At 37.7% G+C, this 14602-nt stretch overlaps 1 protein-coding gene across 1 annotated transcript; it reads left to right on the plus strand.

Annotated features, from left to right (window-relative positions):
• The first annotated feature begins 4472 nt into the window (after positions 1–4472).
• LOC122652296 (vegetative cell wall protein gp1-like) lies at positions 4473–5269 on the plus strand. The gene has a single exon (XM_043846000.1). It carries the CDS (start codon positions 4493–4495, stop codon positions 5039–5041), a length of 549 nt encoding a protein of 182 aa, XP_043701935.1. The 5' UTR covers positions 4473–4492; the 3' UTR covers positions 5042–5269.
• The last annotated feature ends 9333 nt before the right edge of the window (positions 5270–14602 follow it).

A 14602-nucleotide genomic window follows, 5' to 3' on the forward strand; every position in this document is an offset into this window, starting at 1 on the left:
TTGGTTCTAATATCCAGTTCTATCGGCTTGGACCGTTGGTTTCTAAATTGGAACCAAAATCGAACCGAATTTAAAACCTATATTCCATAAGCGAATTCGGACAGGCTTGATTTATTCGGTCCAACTTTCTGCTTAAGTTTCGATTCGGTTCTAATTTGACACCCTTAAGATTATCGGTCAATACATATTGGAATCGTCAATATTTGATACCGATACAAATCCAGAGTGTCGATAAAAAAAGTATTGGGAAAATTACACTGCGACTCCCTAAGGTTTGTCCTAAATACAGAGTGATCCCCTGTGTTTCTAAATTATACAACCGCACCCCTTGAGTGTGGACGGTGTTAAATAATACAATGTAAAATACCAACTTTGCCCTCTTCTAAGATCCTATTAAATAATACAATGTAAAATGCCAACTTTACCCTCTTCTAAAATCCTGTTAAATAATACAAGGTAAAATGCCATCTTTGCCCTCTTCTAAGATCATAAACCATCTATGTCTTCTCTCCCTCATCTCAACTACTCATCTCTTCTCCCTATCTTCTCTGGGATTTTTTTTTCCTGCTCTCCCTTATTGCCATTAACCCTAAAAGTTCAACAAACCCACATTTTGTCTTTGCATATTTGGTCTTCTTAATCAATCATCCTCATCCTCATCCTTAGGGGGTGCGATTGTATAATTTAAAAATATAGGGGGTTAATTTGTATTTAGGACAAACCTCCAGGAGTCATAATGTAATTTTCCTAAAAGTATTTTGTATTTGAATTTATGCCTGATATGGGCCAGGATAGAAACAATGCCTGATATGGGCATTGATACCGATACCGATAACCTTGATAGCAAGGATAAGAAGAGAAGTTTTAGTAGCCATCATTCAAATACAAGTACAAAGGAGCCCACATATCATTAAATGTGGAAGGAGGATAGAGAAATTGTGAGGCTCGGGTTCGGTTTTTTCCCACATTATCAATTAGGAGAAAGCAACGAGCCCATTACTTTGAGGTTCAGCACCTGGGAACATGGATTTAGTAATCGTTATCGGATTCGTGGCCGATTTATGCCTGATCTTGTATCAATGGATCGGTACAAATCAAGGGTAAAAAGATTTTTTTTTAAATCATTTTTTATTGAAAAATTTGGGCAAATCCATCCGTTCTAATTGATATCGTATCGATATCGGTCAAGACCGAAATCCATTCCTAGAAAGGATGTTGTCTTGTGAACATGGTTTAAATTCAGGGTATTGGATCTAGGATCGGTCACCCTAGAACCCAATACGGATCGCATATGGGTCTACGTATCGATATGCTATTGGACGATTTTGCCCCTGATTTTTTTGAAATTTAATTTTTTTACGTTCTTACTCTTGGTCTACACTGATACCCTTGCATGCTTGTGAGAGAGGATAAGGTAAACAAGGAAGAAACATAAAGTATGCTAATGCTGCACATGGGCGGCACAAGAGCGGCACATGTTAATCATAATTAGCGAATGCATATGGAAACTGGAAAGTGAAAGGATGGCCTTGGGCCTATAGAGGATTGAAATCCTCTCCTGGGAGCCCAGCGCCCAGGGTGCCCCAGGGGATGTGTGCAAGTGCAGCACACTGCCGCACACACGATAGTTGATTGGGCACATGTTGGGATATGTGCGATACAGTTCAGTCCAAGGATGTCCCCTTGGGCACTCCTTGGAGAGGAGCCGGATTCCTTACTCTAGGTCCGCCCAAACATTGGCTAGGCTAGGTTAGGTTGGGTTGGACTGTTGTGAGTTGTGATTCAATTATTATCAATATTGGATCGATTTGGATCATAGTTAGTTAAAATAGTAATAGCAAATAAATTGTGGGATCAACCAACCTATAGGCTATGTTTGGATGTTGGGAAAAGAAAAAATTCAAAAAAAAAAAAATGAATTCGACGAGAGAGATAGACATATAAATCAATCATTGCATCATCTTAATTTCTATTTCATTATGTTTTTTCTTTGATTTTCTAGGCATCCAAAAATAGTCATAGGTATAAAACTAAGGGTGTTAAACGATCTAGTTTCGATTAAACGGTTCGGTTCAGTTCGATTTTAACTGTTTGAGGGTAGAAACCATAACCAGATTGTTTAACTAAACGATCTCATAAATCATAATCAAAACTTGAACCATTTAGTAAACGGTTTTTAAATGGTTTCGGTTAAATGGTTCTATACAATTTTACATAGTTTCGGTTAGACGGTTCTATACACATTTACTATTCTATTTACTAATACCAGTTATTAGTTAGTAGTCAATAGTTATTATTTATTACTTACTAAATTATTTGTTTTTTTTTTTGGAGAAAAGAAATCATTTATGAAGAAACATGAATACTTAGCAGTTGCTACTTGCTAGGTTTTGATTTTTTGTTTATTAAAAAAAAAAAAACTTTTGTTAGGTTTTTAAACAGTTCGACGGTTTGGTTATAATGAGTTTTAATTGGATTATATGGTTTGAAACCGGTGGATTAATCGGTCTAAATCGAACCAAATCGATTAAATAAACAGTGTCATTTCTAAAACCATAACCAGACCATTTAACTAAATGGTCTGTCGGTTTCGGTTTAAACAGTTCGATTTGGTTTCGGTAAATGGTTTCGGTTTGGTTTTAACACCCTTATATAAAACCAACTCATGTCTTATTAAGGGTGTCACTCGGTATGGTACCGGTACGGTACATTGTACATTTACCTCATATCGATACAGTACCGAATATCGAATCGATACAAGTATCTCATATTGATACTGTATCGTATCTATTCGATACAAGTTGGTACAAGTCTTCGGTATAGTATTAGTACAATATGGTTTATTTTGTCCATGCCGATATTGTACCGAATACTGACTTGGTGCAAATATCTCATATTGATACTATACCGAATTTATTCGATACGGTTTGATACAGTATTGATATTGGTACATAGTATGCGGTATGAGTGTCTAAAATCTAAATAACACGTCTATAGGTATATTAGAACTTGACACATTCATTTAATTGTGTTTAGTTTTATTTTATTTTATTTTTTAAATATGGATAAAAAATTTAAAAAAGGCTTATCATTATAATATGGGAAAAAAGAACGTTTACTGGTCGTGTAGCACGACATTTACCTACGCCCAAACACAATTGTGCACAAAATGATCGATGTACCCCTGGTCCTTTTTGTCTTTCTAAGGAGTGCGCGGATCATTTTACACACAACTGTGTAGGCATAGATATGCCACACTATACGACCAGGTGGCATTCTTTCCCTTATATTATTATAAAAACTGTCATTATTTTACATATTTTTGAAGTATAAACATGTAACCTTAGCGATGTCAATAAAAAAATCACTTATGTTAAATATTAATATTTAATATATTAATCATAAGTATATTTTATATATTCGATTTCACTTTCCATAAACGGTTTTGAGTTTACATCCGCCGCGATGAGGCACAAGGAAGAGTGGCTACAGTTACGCGTTCACATCTCCGTGTTTGTTACACTGGGCGCCAGCTAGACATTTTCCACACTTTGGTATGGCCCACTTCACACGTGTAAATTTTTGTATCAGGAAGGAGGGAGAAGCAAGTTTCTTTGTTCTCTCACCAGCGCAAGAAGCATGCCAAATTGCCAATAGTATACTACTGCGTAGAGAGTCCACGGAAAAGCATGTGAAAGGGCAAAAAAAATATATTGTTTTCCTTTTTTGAATTTAATTTTTTTTATTTTGTTTTTGTTAAAAGAAATAAAGAATTCGGAAATATTGCTTTTTAAGTGAGGAATAATCAAGTAAGGCAAGTCACAGATCTTCGCAGCGGCTTTATTGTTCAGATCTTTCTAACTTTACTTTTTGGGTTCCAGAGAGATTGAAAACTCGCTAATTCGATACTCAGGATTTGATAATTCATATTTGGATCTTCTTCAATTTCCCTCTCTTTCACTTCTGCAAATCCACTTTACTCCACCAGAAGTTCTTAATTTCTTATTCAGAATTATAGTCTTCGCTCTTTCTCAACTTCAATCAATTCCATTATTTTATCCAATATAAGAACAAGATCTGGGTATTTGATTCCTGCATTTGGTTTTGGTTTTGGTTTTTTTCTTTCCATTGCATTTTATTTTTCTCCTCTTTTCGTCGTCAATCTAGGGTTTCGGGATTGGGATTCACATTTACTTCGCTTCTTTCGAAGAGGTACAACTCTTTCCCCCTTTTTTTATGCCTTATTAATCGTTTTACAGTTAATTTTCTTCCGTAGATCCAGTTGTTTGCGTCACTGTCACACTACTCTCTCTTTCCATAAGTCCACATTGTTTCTCATCTTATCACTTTTCTACTGTAACTCTCCAATCTCCATCTCGAATCCAATTGCAACATTAAAACCTTCCCATCGTTGTTTGATCTTGGAAAACAAAGAAGATATCAATCCTTCTTCCTTTTACAGATTCTTCCTGTGACATTGTTGTGTTGGGCAATGGGGAGAATGCTCAGACTCTGCTCGTCTTTTCTCGTTTTGCAAGTGCTTCTCTTCGCAGTTCTACATTCTGCCGTCGCTGCAGATCCGCTCCAGATCCCACCGACTCCAACCCCCGAAAGTGTAGGAATCCACTCTCCCTCTCCCACTGCGCTACCCCCTTCTCCTGAAACCAGTGCTCCATCGCCGGGACCGTCGTCTGAAGCTGCCCCTTCGCCTCAATATCACTCTCCTCCTGCGCCTACTCCGTCAGATCTACCGCCTAACTCTTCTCCAACACCATCCCCTGAACCATCGTTGCCGTCTCCATCACCTTACGATGCCAGCGACATCACTCACAACGCCAAAGGTACCGCCCAGGATTCGACGGCAGATGCCAAAGGCTCTTCTTCGGGTGACGGACTAAAAGGTGGACAGAAGGCAGGGATCGCCGTTGGTGTCATCTTCGCCGCTTGCATCGTCGGACTGTTCGGTGTCATTTACAAGAAGCGTCAACAGAACATCCGAAGGTCGCAGTACGGTTACGCCGTTAGGAGAGAGCTTCTCTGAGGTCGAGGTCTCACTCAGCCTATTAAAGCCTTAGAAAGAAAAAGCATATATTACCTTATACTCGTTAGTAGTTCCATTCATTCTTTTCTGTCTTTTTTTTTTTTTTTTTTTTTTTTTTCTTTCTTTCTAAATTTCTTGAATGATCTTGAGATTGGTTAAGCATGATTTGTTATATTCTTTCAGATTCAGGAACAAAACTTTCAGTTATTTATATGGATGATTTGATAATATTAATGTAATTTTGTGGCACTACAAAGTTCTTTGTAGATTTCCTTGGGTGTCAATTATTTCTTATACAACTCCTGCTTATTTGCTCTCTATTTCGTCTGCTGCTCTGCTCTGTATCTCAAATCTAAAAGAACACACTTTACTTTACATGGTTTTTTAATCTACCAATAATGTCAAACGATCGTCAATTCAGCACTGATTAGTCTCTAATTCCTCGTTTTCCACTAACTAAAACACCAAAATTGAATCTTTGATTCCTATAATATTGTGAAGAGCTCTGTCATGAAAGGTAATTCCAATTTGATAGATCACATTGGAACCTACATTGGAACCTACAGCTAGAGGCTAGATTTTGGTGATGATAAGAGAGACAGATATGGTGGGATTTTGGTGCATGTGCTGTAGGAAGTAGAAACAAGAATGGGTAATTGTTCTTTGGCATTGCATTACAGAGCACATACTGGGCCTGTGAAGGTACATGAAAATGAGATGTGGGGTATTTTTGTTTTCTTTCTCACTAAGGAAGAGAGTGCACTATGCTTAGATGCTTATTGTCTGAAGGAACCTCTCGTGGATTAAAATGCATACTTGAAGGTCTCTTTTGAAGGTTTTGTGCTTTATAGCAGGTAAAAGATGAAGATCAGGATCACAGCTACTGCCCCATTCCTTCTCAACAATTTGTCTGCAAAGAATCTAGAGATCCAAATCACAATCAGACATTGTGAATTGGAATTGGAGTTCAGAACTGTAGTAGCATTACTATGTTAAGAACTAGGAAGCAGTGTGGAAGAAGGATTTTCTCACCAAAACAAAAAAAAAAAAAGTGGAAGAAGGATTTCAAGGAAGGAAGTTAAATGGGCAAATGGAATTGGAAGATAGGACTGTTAAATTTATGAATTTCTATTTTCAATCTTCGCATGATTCTTGAGAATTTTTCATGACAGTAAACCCACCAATGTGAACTGTGAAGAGGTTCCACTGTCTCTATCTGTCTATCTTTGATTTTATTTTGCGTTCCCTTTCCCATCCGAATGTTGATGCTTCGTGGCTGCTTGTAGTTAGTCTGTCCCATCCCTTAAAAGTCTTTCATATCAAGTGGAGTTGACTTGTATTCTTGCAAGCAACTTATTATGAAACTGGTGTAGGAGAGAATGGTGGAAGGAGAGAGAGAGCGGAGATTGCGTAATACTTCGATGCTTTACTCTCCAGCAAATCAACGTTGACTCTTAACACCGTTCATCTCTGATTTTTGAAATTGGGAAAGCTGATCTTCGCTTGAGCGGAACGCTTGTCTTTTCAACTCTTCTGGGATTACTTAATCCGATGAGTGTTTAACTAACGGGAAGTAGTTTTCTGTCTGGGAGTGTAGTCTACAGCACTCTTATGTGTCTATCATTCTCTCAACATAAGGGGGTAGAGGTGTCTTTTCAAATGGAGAGGAGAGAGATAGACTTATGGGATTGCTGGCATAGGCCACACTTCTGGACAGAGAACTTTCTCCCCTAACTATAATTATAGTTCATAGTATGGGATCCGGAGGAAAATGATCTCCTCTGGTTCCTTGTTCGGCCCGGAACTGAAGGAGATAAAGACCCAAAGAGGACGGGCATTGGTGCAACGGTAAAGTTTGCTCCATGTGATAAAGTGGTCACGAGTTTGAGTCTGGAAATAACCTTTTAGGAAAAGTAGGGGTAAGACTTTGTACATTATGACCCTCTCTAGGTACACCCTTTATTATCGGATCCGGAATTGCCAATACCTAAAACTATGAATGGGATTGCCCAAGTCTATTCCCAAATCCAATACAATACTGAGTTAATTTAGCCTGGAAACGATTAGATGGGGTTTTAGTTCATGATATCATATCAGTATTGGTGGTGGTCAATATTGATTCATGCCAGGCCGATGCGGGATCAAGAATTCATTTTTTTTTTTCATAAAAAACCTAGGGTTCACGTCGAATCATTGACACTATATTGGTCAAGTATAGGCATGTCACCAATATCGATACAGATTGGTCGATACACTCAATTCAATACCGATTTTTAAAACCCTGGTCATGGATCAATGTATCTGCCAATACATATTGATACATTGGTACAAAATTACGGTTTTTGAATTTTTGCACAATACACTTCGCTCTATATCAATATTGTATCAGTATTTGCGGGACTGATATGACCACGGATACTAATACCTATAACCTTGATTAGTATTGCAATAGGGCCAGGTTGGGCCGGGCATTTTAAAACCCTAGCTCAACCTTGAGTTCCTTAGCTTGGCCCAACCTTTGCCTGGCCATGACTCAGGGCCTAAAAATTCCAACTCTAGCCTATTGCCAGGGTTAGGCCGGGTTGATCTTTGATTGGCCCTGACTGGGGAGAAGAAGAATAAGCACATAGACAGTTACCAACTTAACACTTACTTATATAGTATCGGTAATAATAATTTAAGGAAACCAAAATCTCAAAGTAATACCAGACTTATATAGTTCCAAAACCAAAAACATCTAATAATCACCATGTAGAATCTGTACTAGTGTGGATTATGATGCATTCCTCTAATCATATCAGGATTCTTTGTTTTAATAGTAGAATAAAGGATTAGGCAATGAGATTGTCATTGTTGTCCAAGTATAACATGACCATAATTTGAATACTAATCTAATGACTTTTTGCATCAACTAATTTGAACAAAGCAACAAAACTAGTTAAATTTATTCTTGACACAAAGAGAATATTTGTCAGTGTATATTCTGCAAACTTTAGTTATCCTGTGCCTGACATGAAAATGGTCTTTTCTGGATTTTCAAATCTTTACACATAAATAGTAGGATGGAAGCAATTGTACATCTTACTTGATTGTTCAAATGCATATTTAGTTGATGTATTATTTCCAGTTATTGATAATCTCATCAAGTCTAGCACAAGATTTAAAAGTTTATCATTAGAAGACGATAGTCTTACCCAGCCCGGCCCTGACTCAGGGTAAAAAATTCCCAACCTCGACCCGCCCTTAAGGCGAGGGTATCTCTGCCAGGCCTTGTTGGCTCAGGGTAGGCCAAGGTGAGTTCGAAACGACAGGGCCAAACTTGCACCCCTTTCCTTGATGGTGGTAGTATAGCAATCATTATTTTACATTACTTCTCTGTTTATACGAAAAATCCAAAAATACCTTCAAACTTTGAGACCTTGGGTCCAAAAACTCCAACAAGCGAGACTTAATTTATGGCTCGATTAGCAATCCCTTGCCCTTAAATTTGGGAAGGGGTTTGTTGCCAGGCTGCGTACTTCCTCTACCAGTATGAGGATCAATATCAATCAGCCAATAGAAGCGTGAACAGACATCCAAAGAGAGGGGTGTAGTTGTCATTTCACTGTTATAAGTGAGAAGGTGCAGGGAGGCCGGTTAGCATTCTTTTTCCTCTTAAAATTTTAAGGGGAAATATCATCCCTCTCCCCTCTAAGTTTCTTTAATTTCAACCTAATACCCAAGTTTTGAAAAATGATAATGCCCTCCCCTATTTTTTAAAGATTCTATCAACCGTACCCTAAGTGACTAACTCTATTAAAACATCCTACAAAAAGACGATATTACCCTTCTTACTTCTTTCTTCTTTCTTCTTCTTTCCTCTTCTTTCTTCCTCCAGTAGCCACGGTCACCACCACGGCTGTATCCACCACCACCGCCGTCCTCATGATGTTACCCTTTAATTGACCCCAAAACCCTTTTGCGTCTTCTTCTCTTCTGCTTGCAGGTCGTCAGTGGCGCCGGCGGTAACCAGCGTTTGGTAGCCAAAGTCCATGGCTGCCGTCTACAAATAAGCTATAAAGAATGAAAATGGATTTTGAAATACTATAACCCCACCCAATGATGAATACAGGGACGACCCTCCTTCCTCTTCCTCTTCTCATTTATTCTTGAAGAATCTCAAGTCCAACCCTTACTCCTGTGCATGTGAGGCAGTGATGGCGAAGCTTCTAGCAGTCTTATAGGACCCACATAGCCTACAATCCCTTCTTTCTTTAATGGCTTAACGATCCTTTTTCATTCATTCTTCCTCTTCTTTAACTCCCTGCATACCCCCCTTCTCTCTGTTCTTATATGTCATAATTCGAGAGATTTCTTAATTCTAATTCTCTCCTCCTCTCTCTCTCTCTTGGAATTTTTTCAATAATTGTGTGGACGGTTTTGGGTCATTCTTTGATTTAACGTTGGCCTGATTTTTTGACGGTTTTGGATCATTCTTTGGTTCAATATTGGCCTGGTTTTTTGGCTAAGGGACATGTATCTTCAAAGAGACATATCCAATGGACATGCATCTTCAAAGAGACATATCCATTTGTATAGGTGCATTCATAGCACTTGGATTGGAATCTTTTAATCTAATCTATTGAACTATTTGTATAGGTGCATTCATAGCACTTGGATTGAAATCTTTTAATCTAATCCATTGAACCAAGAGACACACCTATACCATGGGGTATCTTCAAGAGACACTTACATATAAGTACTTGGATTAGAATCTTTTAATCCTATCCACTCATGTCAATGGACACACCCATTCCATAAGGTGTCTTGAAGGGATACATCCACCACTATAAATAAAGGCAAAATGGACAGCCCAAAATTATTCAACTTTTGTGGTATGTTTTCAGTTAGTCAGGCATTAACAAATTCTCAATTCTCTGATAGTTTCAAGTGATTATTGTCTCTGCAAATCAATAATCAGTCTAGCCCGTTTTATCTTGGGAGGCAGATTTGCTACAACCCAGTGCAGTAATAGGGTGCAAATACTGTCTTAGGGACAGAACGTTTTCGTTCGACTCAGGCTATCTCTTTGTCCTCTTCTTTTGATATCAGTGTTTTTTTAACAATCTATTGTTGAAATTTTTTCAATAATTGTGTGGACGGTTTTGGGTCATTCTTTAGTTCAATGTTGGCCTGATTTTTTGGCTGTTTTGGGTCATTCTTTGATTCAATGTTGGCCTGATTTTTTGGCTAAGGAACATGTATCTTCAAAAAGACATATCTAAGGGGCATGTATCTTTAAAGAAACATATCCAAGGGACATGTATCTTCAAAGAGACATATCCATTTGTATAGGTGCATTCATAGCACTTGGATTGGAATCTTTTAATCTAATCCATTGAACCAAGAGACACACCTACACCATGGGGTATTTTCAAGAGACACTTACATATAAGTGCTTGGATTAGAATTTTTTAATTCTATCCACTCATGTCAATGGACACACCCATTCCATGAAGTGTCTTGAAGGGATATATCCACCACTATAAATAGAGGTGAAATGGACAGCCCAAATTAATTCAATTTTTGTGGTACGAATTCTGTCAGTCAGGCATTATCAAATTCTCAATTCTCTAATAGTTTCAAGTGATTACTGTCTCTGCAAATCAATAATCAGTCCAGCCTGTTTTATCTTGGGGGCAGATTTGTTGCAACCCAGTGCAGTAATAGGGTGCAAATACTGTCTTAAGGACAGAGCGTTCTTGTTCGACTCAGGCTCTCTCTTTGCCCTCTTCTTTTGATATCACTGCTTTTCCTAACAATGTATAAATCATATGTCTAGTATATTAGATTTGTCACTATAAATTCTAAGTTCAAGGCCTCGGTTACTTTGATTTTGACAAGTCCTAATGTATTTTGACAATATGAAGGTTCAAGTCGAAAGACACCTTTATGTAAATATGATTTAAAAGTACAGAGAGGTTATTGACTGAGACTCAATTTTTTAAAAAAATTGGGGGAAATTGTTGAAATTTTTTCAATAATTGTGTGAACGGTTTTGGGTCATTCTTTGGTTCAATGTTGGTTTATTCCTTTTGTTGTTTCTCCTTGAGATAAACTCGACACTATTTCTTGAAATGACCAGCTTTCCCGCAGTTCCAGCAAACCGCTTTAGGGTTAGTAAAACTACCCTTCTTCTTTACCGAAACAGATCATTTTCCATCGAACTTTCTATAACATGAGCCTTTGGAGATTTTTCCTCCAATTCAAATTTATCCAATTTGCGAGAATTCTCTTCAACTTGGATATACTTAATCAACTCTTGCATAGTCATTGCATCCTTCTTTTGTTTCAACTCTTTCCGATAGTCTTTCCAAACAAGAGGTAACTTAGAAATAATTGTAGATACTTGGAAAGACTCATCAAGAGAATGGCTCTCAGAGATTATTTGATTCATGAGATCTTGCAACTCATAAGTTTGTGAAATAATGGATTTATCACCTACCATTCTGTAATCAAATAATTTATTTACAAGAAACTTTTTGTTGCCAACATCTTCAATCCTGTACTTTTTATCGAGATCCTCCCATAGTTCTCTCGACGTACTGTCTGCAAATTTGAACTCATACACATCACAAAGTGTGTTTGATAACCCATTGAGGATGTATCATTTGCATATGAAGTCGTCTTGTTCCCACTTCTGACGCTGCTGTTTCTGTACTGGTGTTTCTCCATTTGAAGTTTTTCCAGTGGTGTTTATCGATGCTGCTGGCTTCTCTTCATTCAGAATATGTGCAATCTTCAAAGCAGTGAGGAAGAAATACATCTTCCCTTTCCAATGCTTGAAGAACGAACCATCAAACTTGTCCAGTTTGGTGATCTCGTTCCCAGGTATCTTCATTATTGTAGTCTCCTCCATTGAATCAAATACTATCTTAAGATTGTTAGAAAAACACTGATAACAAAAGAAGAGGACAAAGAGATAGCCTGAGTCGAACGAGAACGCTCTGTCCTTAAGACAGTATTTGCATCCTATTACTGCACTGGGTTGCAGCAAATCTGCCTCCCAAGATAAAACAGGCTGGACTGATTACTAATTTGCAGAGACAATAATCACTTGAAACTATCAGAGAATTGAGAATTTGTTAATGCCTGACTGATTGAAAATTGTACCACTAAAATTGAATACTTTTGGACTGTCCATTTCACCTCTATTTATAGTGGTGGATGTATCCCTTCAAGACACCTCATGGAATGGGTGTGTCCATTGACATGAGTGGATAGGATTAAAGGATTCTAATCCAAGCACTTATATGTAAGTGTCTCTTGAAGATACCCCATGGTGTAGGTGTGTCTCTTGGTTCAATGGATTAGATTCAAAGATTTCAATCCTAGTGCTATGAATGCACTTATACAAATGGATATGTCTTTTTGAAGATACATGTCCCTTAGCCAAAAAATCAGGCCAATATTGAACCAAAGAATGACCCAAAACCGTCCACACAATTATTGAAAAAATTCCAACAAAGAATCTTCTAAAACCCCCAAGAAAAAGAGGAGGATTTCATGGCGATGAAAGGCTGTAAGCTCCCTCAAAGGCCAAGGAAAAGGGCCAAGTTCATCCAGAAGAGTTTACTTGTAAGTCTCCCATCCGTTCCCACAACACCCCCAACTTCTATTCAAGAAATGAAATTTCTGCAAGTCCCATTTGTTTTTTTTTGTCTGGATTTGTTCTGATTCCAAAATCTATTGGGTCTCTGTTTTCCCCTCTTCATTAGTCGGATTGTTTATTTTGGTGATTTTCCTCCTGATGATGCAGAGACCGAGAGGATTGAAGGCCATGGGAAGCATGGAAAGCGATTCCGAATGAGAGACATTTCGTTTGGAGTTCCATTTTTGGGGGGTTTTTTCCCTTCTTTATTTGGATTTTCGGAGGAGAGTTTTAAATTGTTAGAGGCTATTAGCGAGGAAAATTGAAAAAATAGAGAGAAAATAGAGAAAGAGATAGCAGGCATTGTTGCTTCTTTTCAAAATTGCTTTTCCTTTCCCCTTAGAAATAAAATGTTTCAATATTTTCCGTACACCCAAAAGAAAAAAGAGAGTGGTTGAGGAAAGATTGAAATCTTTCGAAGAGAGATGAGAAGAAGAACGATTTTTGTAGGGACCGTAGAGTTGAGTTGCAGGGTGTGGAACGAGCTTTGTGAGAGGAAGAGAATGATTTTTGTAGAGACCAAAGCCGGCGGAAACGATTGAAGTTCGATCGAGGCTTGCACGAGTTAAGTGGGAGAGGAGGAATACTGTTGGCGATTGAAGAATCTCAAATCGGACCAGGGACTTGACCACTTCTTCACATTTTACAGGGAAGGGAACTGAGGAAAAGAGACTTGAATTAAAGGGTTTGATTTGTTTGAAGAACTGAATCGAAGGAAAAGGGAACGTAAGATATAGGTCAGATAAGGTAAGATTGTAGTTTCAGGTTACTGAAGTATTGTTTGTGATTCAGATTCTCAAATCCTTATTAATGGCTCTACGAGACTGAAATCTTTGGACCCTTTTCGAATCTGAAGCAGTTGCAGGTTTATGGAATGGTGGGTCTGTGGGAAGGCATTGGGACAAAAGCTTAGGATGATAAAAACTAGAAAAGGAGTGGCTGGTGGTGCTGGCGGAAGAAGAAGAGGAAGAAACACAAAGATAAAGAGGAGAAAAAAGGGTTTTGGGGGAATAAGAGGAAAGAGGGGTTATAGGAATGGAAAAGGTAAAATTGAAATTAAATTGTATTAAGGATAATTTGGGGTTTTAGAAAAATTGGACATGCCCATATCATCACTTAATGGTGTTTTTTAACAGTTAAGGTACGATTGATAGAATCTTTAAAAAGTAGGAGAGGGCATTATCATTTTTCAAAACTTGGGTATTAAGTTGATATTATGGAAACTTAGACGGGAGGGGGATGAGATGATATTTTCCCAAATTTTAAACAAATTTAGAAAACTTGAAATGACTGCTACTTGCTGATTTAACTCGGCTGAGTTAAGGCCCATAGCAGGAATTCCCATTTCTCTTGGATGACGTGCTGATTTAACTCGGCTGAGTTAAGACTCATAGCATTTTCTATCATGTTCGCAGCTAGTGAAAAATGCAAAGCTCAGCAAGTTTGGTGAACATAAGTTTACTTATTTAATTTAGTCTGGATTGCCTAAATGACATCACTATAGGTGTATTTTAAATTTGACTCCTTTTATTTTCAAAAGTTCTTTTAAGTGCCGAGTAAAAAAAGCGTTCTTAAAAATAATTTAAAAGTTTTTTTTTTATTATTCATGTGAAATGATAGTATTTATCCTCATTAAAGAAACTGTAATTAAAAAAAAAAGGGAAAAAAAGAAGTAAAATTATAAATTGTATGACACCTTATCTATAAAATCTTAAAGAGTATTCTCCGTGGGAGAACACAAGGACCACACATGCATTGACATCTCGAGGGTAGAATTTTTGCCTTTTATAGGGGATAGGATGGTCATTTCATCCCCCATTGTGTCTGGGTGTGGCCTGCATCCCTGACCCCAGAGAACATTTTCCCATAAT

Source organism: Telopea speciosissima, chromosome 2, assembly GCF_018873765.1.
Source record: "Telopea speciosissima isolate NSW1024214 ecotype Mountain lineage chromosome 2, Tspe_v1, whole genome shotgun sequence".
Classification (NCBI taxonomy): Eukaryota; Viridiplantae; Streptophyta; class Magnoliopsida; order Proteales; family Proteaceae; genus Telopea; species Telopea speciosissima.

Excerpts from the sequence above, each read along its gene's own strand:
- LOC122652296 (XM_043846000.1), top strand. The coding sequence starts at position 4,493 with ATGGGGAGAATGCTCAGACTCTGCTCGTCTTTTCTCGTTTTGCAAGTG.